The sequence below is a fragment of the Phaenicophaeus curvirostris genome, chromosome Z (genome assembly GCF_032191515.1).
Source record: "Phaenicophaeus curvirostris isolate KB17595 chromosome Z, BPBGC_Pcur_1.0, whole genome shotgun sequence".
NCBI lineage: Eukaryota > Metazoa > Chordata > Aves > Cuculiformes > Cuculidae > Phaenicophaeus > Phaenicophaeus curvirostris.
In genome coordinates, this window is record NC_091431.1 from 53597449 (window position 1) to 53614606 (window position 17158).

Sequence of the window (17158 nt, forward strand, 5' to 3'; positions counted from 1 at the left end):
CCTTCTTTAAATGCATCTCAAGTTCACAAACCAGCTGAAACCATTGTAATTGCTCAAGCATAACTTTTCAGTGCTAGTGTTGGTCTAATTTGGAAAAGAAAGACCTGATTTGTCATCATCAACAGAAAAGAAAACGGTGAAAGAATTGCCAAGGTCATATATTTTGGCTGGTTTTCCTCAATGAAGAAAAGAAAGTGGTAACTGAATCAGTAGCTGGTTTTTTTTCCCTTTTTAGAGATACAGTATAAGCTTGCAAATTATACAAGAATTTAACATGCACCACAATGAAATCTTAAAGTATCACACAAATAGCTTGGCTATTAGGCTGTCTGGGGCAGGTTCTCAGTCTTGAAATTCATCAGGAAGCTAAACTGAACCCAAACCATGATGAAATCAAACACTCTTTCTCTCCATCAATGACATTTATGAGCCATCAAAACAACAGAAGAATAAGGAATAAGAATGCATCTGTTTCTTTTATTGCTGGTAGTGTCCTTTATCCCCTTCCAGTTTTAAATTGCATTCACAAGACACAGTTTAAATGCATCTATTCATAGAGAAACATGGTATCAGATCCCCATACTGATTAGTATTATTTGATAATAATTCAAAAAAGTTAGCATCCAAATTCTTCAGCTTCTGCACTTCTAATTTTTTTCCCTGATGTGCTTAATTTTGCAGTCCTATGCAACTTTAAAAAGTCACATTTTTATTTATACAATTAAAAAAAAAATCAAAAAGTGACCCAGTTTCCCTAGAGTGATACATAGTTAAGATGTGAGATACGTGACATTTCCAGCTCATTCCATACTTCATGCCATTACAAAGGAATCATAATTTTACTGAACACACAATCCCTTACTTAACAGGAAAGATCTCTGGCTTGGTTTACGCTCCAAGAAATTTTGTAGCATATCCATCCCATCCAAAGATCCTCCAGGTTTCAAAATGAGGTTTCTGTATTTCATCCCAGCCTGACAGAAGGTAAAGCAGAATATTAGGATCTCTGTTTTGTGAAATGCCTCTTTTCTGCATTTGTTGCACATTTAAAAATCTACTTATGATTAAACACCTTCTCTCCTTCCAGATTTGCTTAATAGTAAATCAGGCTATACCAGAAGTATGACTTAGATCTGCTGGAAGAACTGAAGAGAGCAAAAATTTAATCTACTCTTGAAGAAATGCTTTTTCTTGTGGTTTTACGCTGTTTTGCAAGTTACAATCACAAATTGCATCAAAGATGTTCTATAAAGCATTAATGCATCCACAAGCTTCAAACAGTCTTCAGTGATGGACTATCCCTATGGAATAACACTGGCAGGAAAAGGAAACCTAACATCCATTCTCTCTTAATTGACTGATTTATCTTTCTTTAATCTCCGTTTAGAGAAGAGTTAGACAGACATAGCATTGAGGAATGACATGGCACATACACATATATTATATAAACACTAATATAAATACATATATAAAATAGATATAAAATATATATACTAACACAACCAACTCCCCTATTAAAATATCTTCAAGTAAAGGAGGCTTAACTCAGGTTTTATTTGCAGGAAGAAACATTATTACTTCAGATGGAATGGATTGCTTTGAAAAGAATGAACCAAGCTCCTGAGAAAACAGCAAGCAATGCAGACTTTCTCAAGAAGTCGTCATCTTTTAAAGAATGCATCTGGAGAATTTTGGGCTTCTGAGATGTGATTATCAACGAGAAAATATCAGTTGGCATGCAGAAGACTCAGAAGCTTCTGGCACTGAAGAAAAAAACATTCTTCCATTCAGTCACTGTATATATACATATATACTTCCCACACACATCAGAGCTATGAGATTACAAGAGTACACTGCTTCCGGATAGCTGTACTGCAAAACCAAGCACAGGTCTTTTTAACTGATGGACTTCCATGACTCACTGCATTACTGATTGCATTGCCTGAATTAACAGTCAGAAAAAAAAGATATTCACTGAAGCATTGTTGATTCTTCACTATTGCTGTTAGTTTCCTGGAGATCAGTAGCAAATGAAGATATTGTTCCCTGTAGTTTAAATGTGTTATCTGAGTAGACAGCTCTTTGTTGTTGTCTCTCCAGAACTAGCACATTGTTTACTTTTAGGGGGACTAGAGGTTCTCTCAGGTAACGTGCAAGAATTGAGGAGTGTGACAACCAATGAAGTGAGAGTTAAGTGTTTGGTGAAGAATTTTTATAAGTACAGTCTCTGAAACTACTTTCTATAACTGTTGCTGAAAACAGGAAGAGAGGTTTCACTCTAACAGGAAGAGGTAAGTCAGATTTCTAAAACCCTAGTCATAATACCATTAACTATTTTCTTTTTCTGTTGTTCCAAAGACTAGTCTAAATCTACATATAATAAAATATACCTAACTACAAAAAACTAGTGTTTGTTTATTACACTTACATAAGGAAGAGTTGAAAAATAACCAGTTTGAGAAGACAGCTCTGAAGAGGGAAGGATAATCTCCAGTTACCCCTGAAGTTATATCAGCATTCAAGTCAAGTGTGTGTGCACACACATGCTAGAAAGTGAGTGACACACAATATTTTTCCTCACTTCTTAGCCTGGATAGCAGGCTTCATATTCAAAGATGCATTAGTTGCCTTTTACCTGGACCACAGCAAATATTCCCTTCTAGTATAATTAAATTATTCCTAAAGCCTTCTTTATACAGACAAAGAAAATAAAAATCCCCATCCAATAATCAGAATAAAAGGCACTTTCATTCCTCAGGAGAATCAAAGGTCACAGAGCAATTCTGGCAAACTATAGCTTGTGGTTTGACTATACAATCCCTCAGAAAGGGGTTTTAAGAGCAGGGACTAAAGCTAACAGAGGGAAAAGGCCTCTGATGAGACTGGAGGGGTGTGCATCTGTCAGATCAGGGAACTGATACAAAGTTTACAGGTCTGGCATCAGCAATCTTGTCCATCTGCCCTAGTTCCAAGCAGTTAAAAAGCCCCAGCAAGTCTGATCCCTCCCCAAATGCTATTTTTAAGAGTAATTTGAAAAACATTTTAATAAAAAATTATTTTATTCTCTCATTTAACTTGCCATTTCTTCTCTCCTATTCTTATTTACAAGTGACAACATTCCCATATTCTTTTGCATGGGCCTGTCTTCAATCCCTAGTATTTCAAAACCAACCTTGACCTCCAAACCTTTCATCACATCTCCTCTCGAAACTATTCAGTTTGCTGCTTTTCTTCACAAACCACTTTCTGGGTTTCACTGGTTAACCACTGCCTCACTTTTCTAACCCCGACCCCACCTCCTCTCATTGTCCAGGTCAAAGTCTAATCTTGTTTTCTTTCTTTAGAAGTTCCAGTGTCTGTGATAAGGAAAAAGAGGAATGAAGGCACAATCCAGGAGAGGAACAGTAAGGTTAAGCACTTTCTACTTGCTCCTTTACTTCTCTCTTGTATACATTTGCTGAAGGGAAGAACTGGCTGCTGAATCCAGAAGGCAGGCAAGAGGATCAGAAAAACCAAAAGGTTCCCATGATAGAACTGCAGCACCTCAACTCACACATCTAGTAACTGAAAAATAAATAAAGTTGCCAGAATTGGCAGGACTACTAACCACATAACTATTCTTTTTGTCTGCTGGAGGCACAAGAGGCTGAAGAATTACAAAAGGGGAAAAAAAGCACAGTAAATCTAAAACCTAGCAATGATCTGAACTTCAAAAGCCACTTGGGAGCAAAACTAAAGAGGAAAAAAATTGCAAGTTATGATGTGCTGTGAAAGGAAAGATTAAAATAAATTTAATTTTCTAAATAATAACTACATAAAAGTACCAGACACTTGAGGTACTATTAATGGAAACAGAGCACCATTATCACACAGCTTTTACAGCAGAAAAATATGCATGTGCTCTTCCAATGGAGGAATGTATATTTTTTAGTGATCAAAGAGGAAGGTATTAGTCAATGTGACACAATGTCTTAAAAGTCTCAGAACATAATATTAAATATATGACTATGTAAGAATTGTATTAAATTTTAAGTGCTCTTGGAAATTTTAATATTGTTTTCTAAAGTAAGTTCGACATTTTTTTTGTTGATCTGAACTTGCCAGGTATAGAAGAAGTATTTGCGATGTTATATCTATGAATCATGATTGTAATAAACGTTATTTCAGAGACAAAGTGCAACAAAAGTTTTAACTAAAAAGCATTCATCACCTACCTTTGGATTCATTATTCCTTCTTGTTTAAAGCAGCTATGAAAAATATCCATGGAAAACACTTCACTCCACAGGTAACCATAGTATTGACCATCATAACCACCTGCTAGATGTCCAAAAGTAGCTGGCATGTTTGTTCCTTGAAAAGCAGATTAACGTTAATTTATTTAAATCAAGTGCAGTTATTAATTAGATGTATAAAGTAATTCAACTTTAAGTATAAATTAATGAGGAATTTATATAATCTACTTCAAAATTTCTAACATAAAGGGTCTGACTACAACTCTAGAAGAATTGCTCAGCCTGTTGACTACCAAGGAAACTCAAGTTCCCGTTTAGACTAGGTGCACATCCAACACAGATGCAACAGAACACCTAAGGTCATACTTGCACCACATCATTCTAAAATATAACCTACAAAAGGTTAAATTTTGTATTCACCTTCATCTTCCTTCAGAAGAGATCATTAAGATCACTCCAAGTTTCAAAGTAATTATTTCAGCTTCATAAAGTAGATTCTTTATTAAAAACTTGGGTTTTTTGTATGCCAAGGATTATTTGGAAATAAAGGCATGTTTAGTCAAACAATTTAGACATGCTATTGTCACAGTTTAGTCCCTCCTCCCAACAAGGCCGGCAGGTAAATAAAAACTGTTGTGGCCCCAATCCACACCCACTCAGGGCAATGGGAAAAGTTTCATACTGACATACCTGGGGTGGCAGGAATCCCTAGAATCTCCATACAGTATTTGGCATATTCCTCTGCTGGGTCAACAGATGGCTTTGTATGCAGTGCTTGGTCAACTTTACTCAAAACAATCTGACGGAGGGTTAAAAAGCCTAATTGGGCAAGAACATTTAATTATCAGCAAAGTAGCTTAAGCATCTTTCATACAATGTTCTCAATATACATCCCGAATTATAAGAATTCTAACTATGGAAAATAATTGGAATTACGTAATTTCCATCTTAAATACGCAGCGTGGTGCAAGGTGTGGAAGATGACAGTTGGCACCTTAGTTTAGGAAGGCAATATATCTACTGGGAAGGCAGAAAACATGGACTTCAGGTTCTGGATTGATAAGTTAAGAGGTTAAGAGGAAGTGTTCAAAGCCAGGCTTGATGGGGCTTTGGGCAGCCTGATCTAGTGGGAGGTATCCTTGCCCCTGGCAGGGGGGTTGGAACTAGATGATCCTTAAGGTCTGTTCTAACCCAAACTATTCTATGATTCCATTTGAGCAATGCAGGACTACACCTCTTCTGTATAGGATACACTATGTACATTCAATAAATCTCCGAGCAACTTTCATGTCTGTCAACATAACGGGCAAATTATACATGCAGAAATCTGATACTGCACTAATACACAGTGCCTGCCCTGGGCTACAAGAAAACAAACAACAGAAAACCCAGGACCTTCGCCCACACCCCCAAATTTAAAATGAGCAAAGTTAGTAGGTAAAAAAGACCCATTGAAAAGAATGCAAAGGTATTTTAGTCCTGCGGGTAGCCTGGAAAATCAGAGCTGCTACTGTTGCTGCAAAAGAGTGGTATCTGTCATCACAGCATTCACTAATGGTGGTAACCCACACAAATAAACCCAGAAAGATAGCGACAAATGTACACATGGAAGAAACGTAAACGAAAGGGCTTGTTATATTTGTCTTTAATGCTTCCCACCAATTTTTAAAATAATTTTCTTTAATATCTATATATAGTGGCAGGACAGAGAGGAGAGAGATACCTGTATTAGCCAGTCTAGAGGCAGCAAGTTTCTGAAGGAGAGCATCTGCAACACAGCTCTCGTCTTTATAATGTCTTGACATTTGCTGCAGTGGTTCTTTTTCCCACACCCAGTTCTCAAACATTTGTGAAGGTACCTCTACAAAGTCTGTTTCCACATTAGTTCCACTAAACCTAGCAAAATCAGTCTAAAAGAGAAAGCCATTGTATTAAATGAAAATAGAAGCCAGGATTTCTAGCACAATATAAACTTTCAGATCCCAAAATTTCTCTGTTAATCACAGCCAAAGGAATTTTAACAGATCAATAATAATAAAAATAATTTTAAAGAAAAGAGGGCAAAAATTCAGATATAGACTATTACCAAGCAAACAAAACAGATTACTCAGTAGTTACTTGCTGCATTCTCTACTGGTGTGAAACAGTACTTCAGTTTTCTTAATATTGTTGATTTTTACCTTTTAGGTTATGACAGTAATATGAATGTTTCTATACTGTCTTATGACAGTGATATAATTTGCAAATTGTTACACAATTTTGTTATATTAACCTAAAGCAAAATAATAAACTCCAATTATACACTCTAAAAATTATTTATTTTATTACAGTATACTGCACTGATTCAAATATTTTACTTGACCAACTTATCCAATCAAGCTTTGCCCTAATTGCCTTAATTCATAAGGCACACAGTTAACATAGAGCACATTTCTTTTAGCCAGTAATACATGGCCTCAAATAAATGAATCCTAGCAACTTGATCCATGAAAGATCTCAAGGTCTGACAATCCATTACTAACAGAAGATCTTCCTTCTGAAAGCCAACCACATTAGAGCTTTTTATTTTTTAGTTTCATGTTTAAAAAGTACCCACCAGATACTAATTTTGAAGAAAAGTTTTGTATTGTTAGGAATCTCCATTAAAATATATTCCAAACCCAAAGTATTGCTGAAAAACAAACAGTCACTTTTGAAAGACAGTTGTCCAAACGCCAACAGAAACTATTTGGCCTCAGTTCACACTTGTCTGGTAATAACCCTACCTCCTCTTGCCAACCCAATTTTATTGTTCTTCCCTTCTCATCAACATTCTAACAAAACATTTCAAGTGCTAAAACAAAGAGAATTCTCTGTTTCCCAAACACCCTCTTTAAAAGCTGTAGATATTCTTAGATTCTATCCCCCATCAGGAAATCCTACATCTTCTGATGGGCTTTTGAACTTACTTTTTTGAAGCGTTACCAAAAAATACATATATAATATAGGAAATAACATTGAACTGAAAACTGTGTAACGTGCATGTATCTTCCTTTCAGAAAAACAGCATAGGAGGGGGAAAACATTTGCCTTCATTTACACTTGAGGGTTACTCAAATCTCTAGTTGCAACAGGCTGTCCCTTCTTACTGCTCTTGCTGAATAGCATCTATGAAGAAGAGCTAGGAAGCATCAGCTGGGAAGAAAAGGTGACAGAAGTGGCTAGAGCAAAAGGCAAGAGGAGGGCAAGTTTGCTGGCCTCCAGGGATCTTCATTTACTCATATACAAGAGCACCACACTAACAACAAATATTAAAGACATTTAGTTCAAGTACATGAGTAGGTCTCCTTCCCTAAAGGCATGGTATCTCCTTCTCTAAGTGGCCTGATACCTCACTTTCCAGCAGACCTCCAGTACACTACAAGGAGTAACAGTCTCTAAAAGCTGACTTTTACCAGCAACTCACAGATTCCCACCCAGTTTGATCTCCCCACACCCATTAAATGTCAAGTTTTGACATGCTTAAACAAATCAACACATGAAATAAGGCAGTGCTTTGCACAAGCAAGTCCCAGAGGACAGGATATTCTCATGTGGGACCTGGAAGTCATTTGCAGGTATGCAAATAGCAATTTACATAAAATACAACATTAATAAGCATGGTAGCTATGCACATAGAAACCACCTCAGCGGTGGGAGAGACAACTGGAGAGCAGGCCTCCCTGACCTGTGCGCAATTCCACAACAAGTGAAGTACATAAGCAGTGGAATTGTTGGCTTCAGATGCTCAGAAGGGGCTCTGCAACACACAGGCACATCTTCACGGGTTATCAAACTGTTGCAGTCAGTTTTATATTCATGCTGAGTGTGTCTCATTTAGAAACACATTCGAGACGGTTTAAAAGAAAGAACAGGTTTTGTTTCTCCATTCTGAGCTCAGGAACACCTGTCTTAGGGTGGATACTATCATATAATGATTACATTTCTACCTTCAGCACGATGCAAAAACATCTAAGCAAGTCTTGCAATTGTTTCTGAAGTTTGCTTGCACATAATTTGTTTATTTCTGCTTTTGGTATACACGTTTCTGTTACTTTGTTTCTTTATTCTGCACTCCTAGTCTCTCGGATCAACATCAAGAATTAAAACCTAACGTGCGTCACATTTCTCTGATTTTATTATTTGGTACTTGTTTATAAGGAAGATGAAAGCAGTGCTGCATAAAGTCTAGATTTCTAGATAATCATGGATATTCTTTGGTGAATTAATATTGAGATTTGCCTCTTTGTTAAAGGATCTGTCCAGATGGTGGGTAGCTCTAGGTTTGCTTTATTCACAAGTCAGTTAGGCCATCACCTCAGTGAGTGGCAAAGACCCATGAAAATCAGCAACTATATATATGCTTTTGCATGACATCATATAATTGATCTTTCAAGAAGTTCTTGCTGTGAGTCCATCTTGGTCATCTGTCTAAGCTGTTCCTTATTGTCTCAAATCAGTTCTCCTTCAGAAGTGATGCTTCAGCAGGTCACACTCACACTCTGGTCATAAAAGTCACTTATCTTTTCTTGGAACAAGTTTTCATTTCTGCCCACCTTTTCACTTCAAAGAAAACCCCCAAGTTGTTCCATTAACCTATACTTAATCTCTGCCCAGACTTAAAATTAAGTAATCTTCTCTAAACACACTATTCTTTTATCACGTCTTAAATCTATAACCTATAATTGGTATTTCTTGGCTTTTCTGTTGATTCAGCTGGACTGGGTTTTAAACCAGCCATGGAAAGGGCTGCACAGGTAATAACTGAACAGCATCACCACAGTTTGTATTAGAAGACTAATCTCTAACACCTGTTGCTATTATTTTCTAATACAGTATCACATCCATTAAAGTCAATATAGCTACAGCCTAGCTAAAAAAACATGTTTTCCTTTCACACTGAAACACAAAGTTTTCCATTAGGCCAGTAATAAATTTGTCATCTGGAAGAGTCAATTTTACATGTGAGTACAGATGAAACCAGCAATTTTATAACTTCATTGACATCTTAACACAAAATCTGCAGTCTAGCTTGAATTCTTTCTGGTCACTGTGAGGACCCTGACCTGTCAGACAGGAGAGCAGAAAAAAATACAATAACTCAGGCACAGCTTGTTTTATGCTTTTGATGTTGAGAGTGACAGCTCTCAAAAGAGTACTAAATGCCAAAATGCTGAAGGTGGTCTGATTTCATGCACCATTTGCATTCCTAGGTACAGCAACCTTTTTTTGCTTCTGGTATCCAGCATGCTACTAGAAGTAATACAAAGCCCTCTGACAGCTGTAACAGAAGCCACCCCTGAGCACCTTCATCACCCTACACACTCATCACAGGCATCTGCATGGTACAATGAAAAAACATATGTTCCTGTGAAAATGTTTTTCATAAGACGGTGTATTCGTTCCTGTAGTTTTAAATAAAAATTAGAAACAAAATTAAAATCCAGCCTGCCACTTTGAAAAATAATGAAAAACTGCATGTGTACCTTACTAGAATTAAAAGCCACCAAAATGGACATAGACCTTGCTTTGAGACAGTGGAGAAAGAATTAAGTTTTACACTGTAACTGAAACTTCACTAACCTGAGCACATATTTGATGCATTACATGACCAAATTCATGGAAGTAAGTCTTTACTTCATCATGTCTCAGCAATGCTGGTCGATCTGATGCTGGTTTTGTGAAGTTGGTTACCAGAGCAGCTACAGACATCATTCTGCTGCCATCAGAGAGAAGACAGCCAGGCTGGAGACCAAAGCATGCCGCATGCCCATACTTTCCCTCTCTGTACAAGAAAATATATCGGACACTACCTTCAAACCACAAGCGTACACACAAGGATGGCAAAGCCTATTCAAGAACAGGGACAGTCAGTGTATCCTTAAAGCTTTACACAAAGAAATTAGAGCTTTTCATGACTTCTAATACTCAGTAAGTTTAAAACCCTGTTAAGAATACAAGGGGAAAAGACCTGCAGTACTTGTATCACTCCAGTTTAATATTCACAGCAGCATTTACAAGAAACTGATTTTTACTCAAGTACTGCAAGTATATATAACTCAGGCATTAATTCTATTTTAATCTGCTACTGTAACAGGAAGGACTAGATTCTGTCCTTTCAAGCAGTGTTTTTTCTTTTGCTATAGAAGACAAAAGAATACAGTTTACTGCACTTTCAGTGTGATCCAAGGTTTAAAAGAAACATTTTGAATTTTTTTACCCTAAGTTTGATTTAAAAGAAGTGGGTAAAGTCAGAAGAGCTTCAAATAGCTTCAGCAATTCACATGATACGCAGAAAGGGTGGAATGGGCAAACAGGTTAAGGAAATAACACATGACTATCTTAAAAAGAATAATAAGAAGCTCTAAATCAATATATATTAAAAAATGTATTCAGCCAATCTATAAATCGCTGAAGAATATTAAAAAAAAGCAGTAAGAAATGGTCAAAAAGGACTAGCTAAGAATAAATACTGTTAGATCAGTCTAGTCCTCATCTGACAGAACACAGATAGTAAATAGCTACAGAGAGAGCTGCAGAGCAAGAGATCAACCTGGAAATAGATTTCAAGGTGTGTTCAATGGCAATCTGTTCTTGGTCTTGATCTACTTCATGCTTTTTTCAACAGCCTGGACAACATGGTATAAAATACACATATATTGTGTAGAAAGGGACGGGGAGAAAGTAAGGACACTTGGCACAGAGGAACATAATTGATCTGAACAGATTGGAGTAATATTTCAACATAAATGAAAAGTAGAACACAGTATTGCCATCAAGGAGGAGAAAAGTACATAGAGGCAAACAATTATGGACAACTGACTAGACAATAATACTACAAGAAAATGAACAAAGCAATAATACTTCACAAACCAAATACAAGCAAGAAACACTGTAAAAAACCAAGAAGTGTAAACAATCTGAAAGCAATCCAGAATGAGTGAACAAAGTAATGGTCTTGTCAGTGAGACAAATACTTCCAAACACATTTAATTTCAACTGCAGCTGTTACCCACTAAGATTAATTCCATTTAACACAGAAGTAAAACGCTAAGTCATAATTACCTGGGGTAAAGGTCCAAATAGAACTGCCCTAATATTTCTCCTGTTGAACTATCCTTTACTGTATAAAGAGTAACACTGTCATGCCAGACATGAGCACCTTCTACTCGCTCAAATACAAGTCCGAGCAGCTTCTGGTAAATATTCAGTAAGCCTTCCGTAACTGCCTCAATTGGGAAGTATTCCTTCAGCTTTTCTTGATCTATGGAATACTTCAGTTCTTCTGTTTTTTTCATATAATAATGAAGATCCCATGCATTGATTCTTCCATCATAATTGTAGTTTCTTTCTTTACACTCCTTCTTCTTCAAATCTAGAATGAATTCCCTTTCTTCCTCAAGCAATGGCTTTAGCTTCTTGCTCAAATCATCTGAAACAAAGACAGTGTTGGAATCAGCTTCTGTGTTCCTTACTGCAACATGCACTCGTATAAAATACACTCATAACTTAGAGCACATATGCCAAGAGCAGATGCTACAGTTTTCCACTTGTTGACTAACAGCAAGCAAACTGTCTGCTTTCTTAAGATTTAACTGCAGGCATACTATAAATAATACACATAGGCCTAGCAGTACGTGTGAAGGGTTTTCATAAATATAGACTTTTCCAAAGACCAGAAAGGAAAGCAACACTAGGCACTTATGCTTGAAGCCTTTGATTTTACCTTATGTAATCTCTTGATACATTTCTGCAGAAACAGTTACAGACTACAACTACTATTAGTTACTGGAAGTGCAACAAAAAATTCAAACACTACTTTTCCTTCCAAGACTTTTCAAAACAGACTACTACCTACTTCTAGCTAAAGTCCTACAAAAGAAGAAACTAGAGAGTTCTTGCCCATACAGTGACTAGCTTCTAAAGTATCCAGTGGCTTTGGTAGTCACCTATATCATCCCAATTTTTTTTGAATATGGCTTTTCTTGGGCAAGCACTACAAATCCAGCATATTGAATAGAAAACACTGAAGCTTATTGAAACTCCCATAATGTATAAATTTTACTCATTCTCTTGTAGGTATTTCTGGAATACTAGAGACTGTTTTCTTCCTTAGGAATTCAGGTTCATGTTCATTATCGGTACCTAAACTGTAAAATCTAGAAATTGTCACTCCTGATTCTGTGTAGGCTGTAACCTCTGTATGCACTTAACATGACTGAAATACTTTTTGTAGCTTGTATTATGCTCAATGTCACAGAATATGTCACAGGACAGAATGGTTTTCTTCCTAGACATCAGATGGGCTTATGAATACTGATTTAAAACATGAATATATATGAACAAAGCAGAGCAAACCATAGAATCATAGAATCATAGAATAACCAGGTTGGAAGAGACCCACCGGATCATCGAGTCCAACCATTCCTATCAAACACTAAACCATGTCCCCTAGCACTTCGTCCACCGGTGCCTTAAACACCTCCAGGGAAGGTGAATCAACCACCTCCCTGGGCAGCCTGTTCCAATGCCCAATGACCCTTTCTGTGAAGAATTTTTTCCTAATGTCCAGCCTAAATCTCCTCTGGCGGAGCTTGAGGCCATTCCCTCTTGTCCTGGCCCTGTCACTTGGGAGAAGAGGCCAGCACCCTCCTCTCCACAACCTCCTTTCAGGTAGTTGTAGAGAGCAATGAGGTCTCCCCTCAGCCTCCTCTTCTCCAGGCTAAACAACCCCAGCTCTCTCAGCCGTTCCTCGTAAGACCTGCTCTTCAGCCCCTTCGCCAGCTTTGTTGCTCTTCATGGTTGGACTCGATGATCCGGTGGGTCTCTTCCAACCTGGTTATTCTATGATTCTATGATTCTCTGCACTCGCTCCAGAGCCTCAACATCCTTCTTGTGGTGAGGGGCCCAGAACTGAACACAGGATTTGAGGAGTGGTCTCACCAGTGCCGAGTACAGAGGGAGAATAACCTCCCCGGACCTGCTGGTCGCACCGTTTCTGATCCAAGCCAAGATGCCATTGGCCTTCTTGGCCACCTGGGCACACTGCTGGCTCATATTCAGTCGGCTGTCAACCAACACCCCCAGGTCCCTCTCCTCCAGGCAGCTTTCTAGCCAGACTTCTCCTAGTCTGTAGCACTGCACAGGGTTGTTGTGCCCCAAGTGCAGGACCCGGCATTTGGCCTTGTTAAACCTCACGCCATTGGACTCTGCCCAGCTGTCCAGCCTGTTCCACACAGTTGTGCTTCTAGCTGAGGTTATATCAAAACAACTAAAATGAAGCCAACAATTTTATAAATATTCTCCCTCTATAAGAATTACCATGAAACATGATATTTAGAAGCAGAAAAGTATATGATCTCATACTGTAAAAAGTTAAAGTCACAACAATTAGTGCTAAATTGTGACGCGTCACCTGCAAAACAAACGGAAACCACAGTATTATGTAAGTCCCTTTAGAATCACTAAAATACAACGGATAGAAAGGAGTCTGAACTACTTTATATACGCTTAAAAAAAATCAGTTAATTCTAACATTTAATCATAAACCAAAATTAAGTGTAGGTTTATTGACAAATATATAGATAATTGGCATCGTCTAATATCTAGCAGAGCTCACATTATAATAGGAGAAATACAACAGAATTACAGGTGAAGGAAGAGGCACGCTTGAACCTTACTGATGTATAAACACAAAAATCCACTACCACCAAAAAGGCTTTGTTAGTGTACTTAGTTATTTTTAAGTTTATCTATACAATACCTAAATATACAATCCTAAGCTGTGTTAGGACACGTTAATAAAGCCACTCATACTATTCTGTGGAACTACATAATTCCATAACTCTGCGTAGAAGAGCAGGCCCACAGAGGTCAACAGGATGTCTATAAATTCTTAAACTGCTCAGTTTAGAATTTTTAAGATATCTCTCTTTTCCAATAAAATTCCATTAAAGGGCTTGAAATCCAAATTTAATCTGTCATTATAGATTTAATTTTCTAATTCAGCTCATGGAAATGCATCATCACACATATTGTAATCTTGCATTGCAGTTGTGTCATAAAAAGACACTAAGGCTATAGACACACAAAAAATGAAAAAGCTTCAACTGTGACACAGCCTCTTGAACTAATAATATTGCTTAGGCTGCATATGTTATTGTGGTTCTAAATTAGGATGACTGCATTTTGGGGCAGAGAAATGCACAACTGCTTGCCTATATCTGCTGTCACAAAGTAGTTATTTTCAGTTTTTTGTCTTGTGCTTCCCTGTTTTGGAGCAGTTGCATTTGTACAGCTATGGTCCAGAAAAAAAAAATATGACAGGACAGAGACAATGCAGTTCCTTTCCTACCTTAACACGATGGACACTGGTCCAATTATGTATGTAAATTTATCTTGGCTGAGAAGTCATTTTGCTACCCCAATATAAAAATATGGTTTATAAATAAGAACGAACCTAAGAAGGCTGTAACATTATCTGTGCTCTTTGCAGTGTTTACCTCCAGGACAAAGTTGGCATGTGTATTATAACCAAGAAGCTCTGCTACTTTTGCCCTCAGTGGAAGCAATTCCCGAAGAATTTTTGAGTTCTCCTAAAAAAATAAAGGAACCAAATTTGCAAAGTGAAACCAGAAAGTGCATGTTATCAAGACAATTACTCAAACAAAATCTGTAGTCACATGAAACAGCAAACATTTTAAATGAAACAATTTAACATACACAGAAAAATTTACATTTAGCTAGATTCTTGGGTTTTGTCACATGATTTGATTGCAGCTAGCTCATTTTCTAGTCAATCTAAGCCATTACTCTCCCTATGATAATTTATCTGTGTTAATTAATCAAAAGATATACCATTTCCTTGTAGGATAATAACAAGTCTTCAACTGTTGCAAAGAGTTTTTTTCCATCATCAGTCATTTAAATGTGAAAGATAACAGGGAATTGACTGACAGCAGGCTTAATTGCTTGTTAGTGGTGAAGACAGACTGCAAAACTATCCTGCCAACATTCTAAGCCTGTTTGGAACTTTCCCTTTTGTCACTCTGACTACAGCAGTCAGAGAAAGAGATTTGAAACACAGAAGCCTCAGACCTTGACCTAAATGTGGTGGCAGATCCTTGAGAAGCTGAAAGTGTAACTCTGTTAATCTTCAGTTTTGGAAAAAAGTGAAATTTCTTAAGAAAAAAAAAAAATCAAGCAGTAGCTTTGAATATCGTCCCCAGTTTTAACAGCAAATCCTTTTAAATGTGCCGTCTTGCAAAGTGTTCGGTTCTTGGCACCATTTTATCTTATCTTGTACTCATCACACTTTCCAGCACTTCAAATACAAAATCTCAACTGTGCCATTGTCCTCTAATGAACGGTTGGTACAATTGCCTGAATAACACTTCTATCCTTTCTACCCTTTTCATTATTGCATCTGTCTAAGCGCCTGCTCTCACCAGTATCTAACAAATAATTTGTGAAATTATTTCTTCTTTTTATAAGGCACGATTCCCACTATTTTTCACATAACTAAATTAATATTTTGTAAAAATTATGGTATTTTTTATCATCCAATTAAAATTCTCATCAATATGCAGTGCACTAATTTCACATTTAATCACCTGTATTTCATAATTAAACTGTGTGCTTAAGTAACCCCTCTTATTCTGAAGAATCCCAAAGTACTACAGAAGCTACAATCAGACATCCTCATCTGGGAGCAAAGTGCCAGCAGCAGCTGCCGAACAATTGGGAAGTTTGGCCAAAGAGTAAATTCTATTAACAGCACCATTGAAACTTTAATACACACACACACACACAGAGTCAGATAATCAACTTCTAAGGCCTTTAGACATCAGAGTAAACCGGAGTAAGAAGCTGTTAGAGATCACATTGGTAAATGTTGATTTCATAGTACTTTACAATACATACAGCTCAAATCTAACATTTGAATATCTACATTTTCCAACTCTGTCAATATACTGTAGAACAGTCAATATGCAACATACCTCTTTGCATCTCGAGTTAAAGGCAGATTCCATTTTTCTCCTGGTTTCTGAAATGCAGCAATTCTTCATGACAGGAAAATACTGGGGATACTTTAAAGTAATCTTATATTTGTCTTCCTCAGTCTTCTCTAAACTCTTAATAAAGTCATCAGGAAGGCCTTCTATAGATCACAATTTAATAAACAATGTTTACCAGAATTACCTAATCCCATCTTTTTTTTTTTTTTTTTTTTTGTGAGATGGTTATGTTTTGCTGCAATCTAATTTGACATCAGATATCTCCACGGAAATATAACCCTTCTTTTTAATCTATTAGCTAATTTTTTTTTTTTCATATCACAACCAAGTAAAAAAACCTAAAAAAAATTTGGAACATACGTTGGCAAAAGAGAAGTACATGTAAGGCTACTAGATAAAACCTGTATACGACAAAATATCCCTGGTGTTATTACAGCACATTTTATGCCACGCCCTTCAGATCATGAACCCCCAAATTCTGCCACATGAAGATTTCTAGATCAGTTTAAATGATCAAAGTAGCTAAAATATATTGTTGGACAGGTGAGCTTTTTCAAATAACTGCAATAAAAATAACACATCAGGGATTGCCTGAAGATGAAGAATGGAGAAAAGAAGCAGAGAAGAAAAAAAGTTATGAGAAAAGAAACACAGTATAGGTACACAGGCTTGATGCAAGGCAAACCCTTCGAAGAGCACAAGCCTTTGAAGAAATCATGAGCACCCACAAAGGATAATTCTAAACTGACTCTGAGGAAGGATTAACAAAGAAACAGAGAAGACAGAAAAACTGCCAGAATTTCACTTGACCTAACCATCATTCACTGGGTCAAAAAAGATTTCTCCAGTAGAACTGGAAGGTTGAAGAAATGGAAAAAGTGAGCACACTA

General features: G+C 37.0%; 1 protein-coding gene across 2 annotated transcripts in view; it reads right to left on the reverse strand.

The window, feature by feature from the left end:
* Positions 1-289: 289 nt before the first annotated feature.
* The window catches only part of NLN (neurolysin), a 39237-nt gene continuing 22368 nt past the window's right edge, over positions 290-17158 (reverse strand). The window contains exons 6-13 of one of the 2 annotated variants that reach the window (XM_069879857.1): positions 16251-16411; positions 14711-14846; positions 11317-11683; positions 9835-10036; positions 5957-6143; positions 4924-5052; positions 4215-4351; positions 290-974 (exon numbers count right to left, since the gene is read on the reverse strand). In XM_069879857.1, the coding sequence (XP_069735958.1) occupies positions 840-974; positions 4215-4351; positions 4924-5052; positions 5957-6143; positions 9835-10036; positions 11317-11683; positions 14711-14846; positions 16251-16411 (1454 nt within the window). In that variant the 3' untranslated portion in view covers positions 290-839. The remainder of the gene's footprint in view (positions 975-4214; positions 4352-4923; positions 5053-5956; positions 6144-9834; positions 10037-11316; positions 11684-14710; positions 14847-16250; positions 16412-17158) is intronic. The other variant, XM_069879858.1, reaches the window with a different exon arrangement.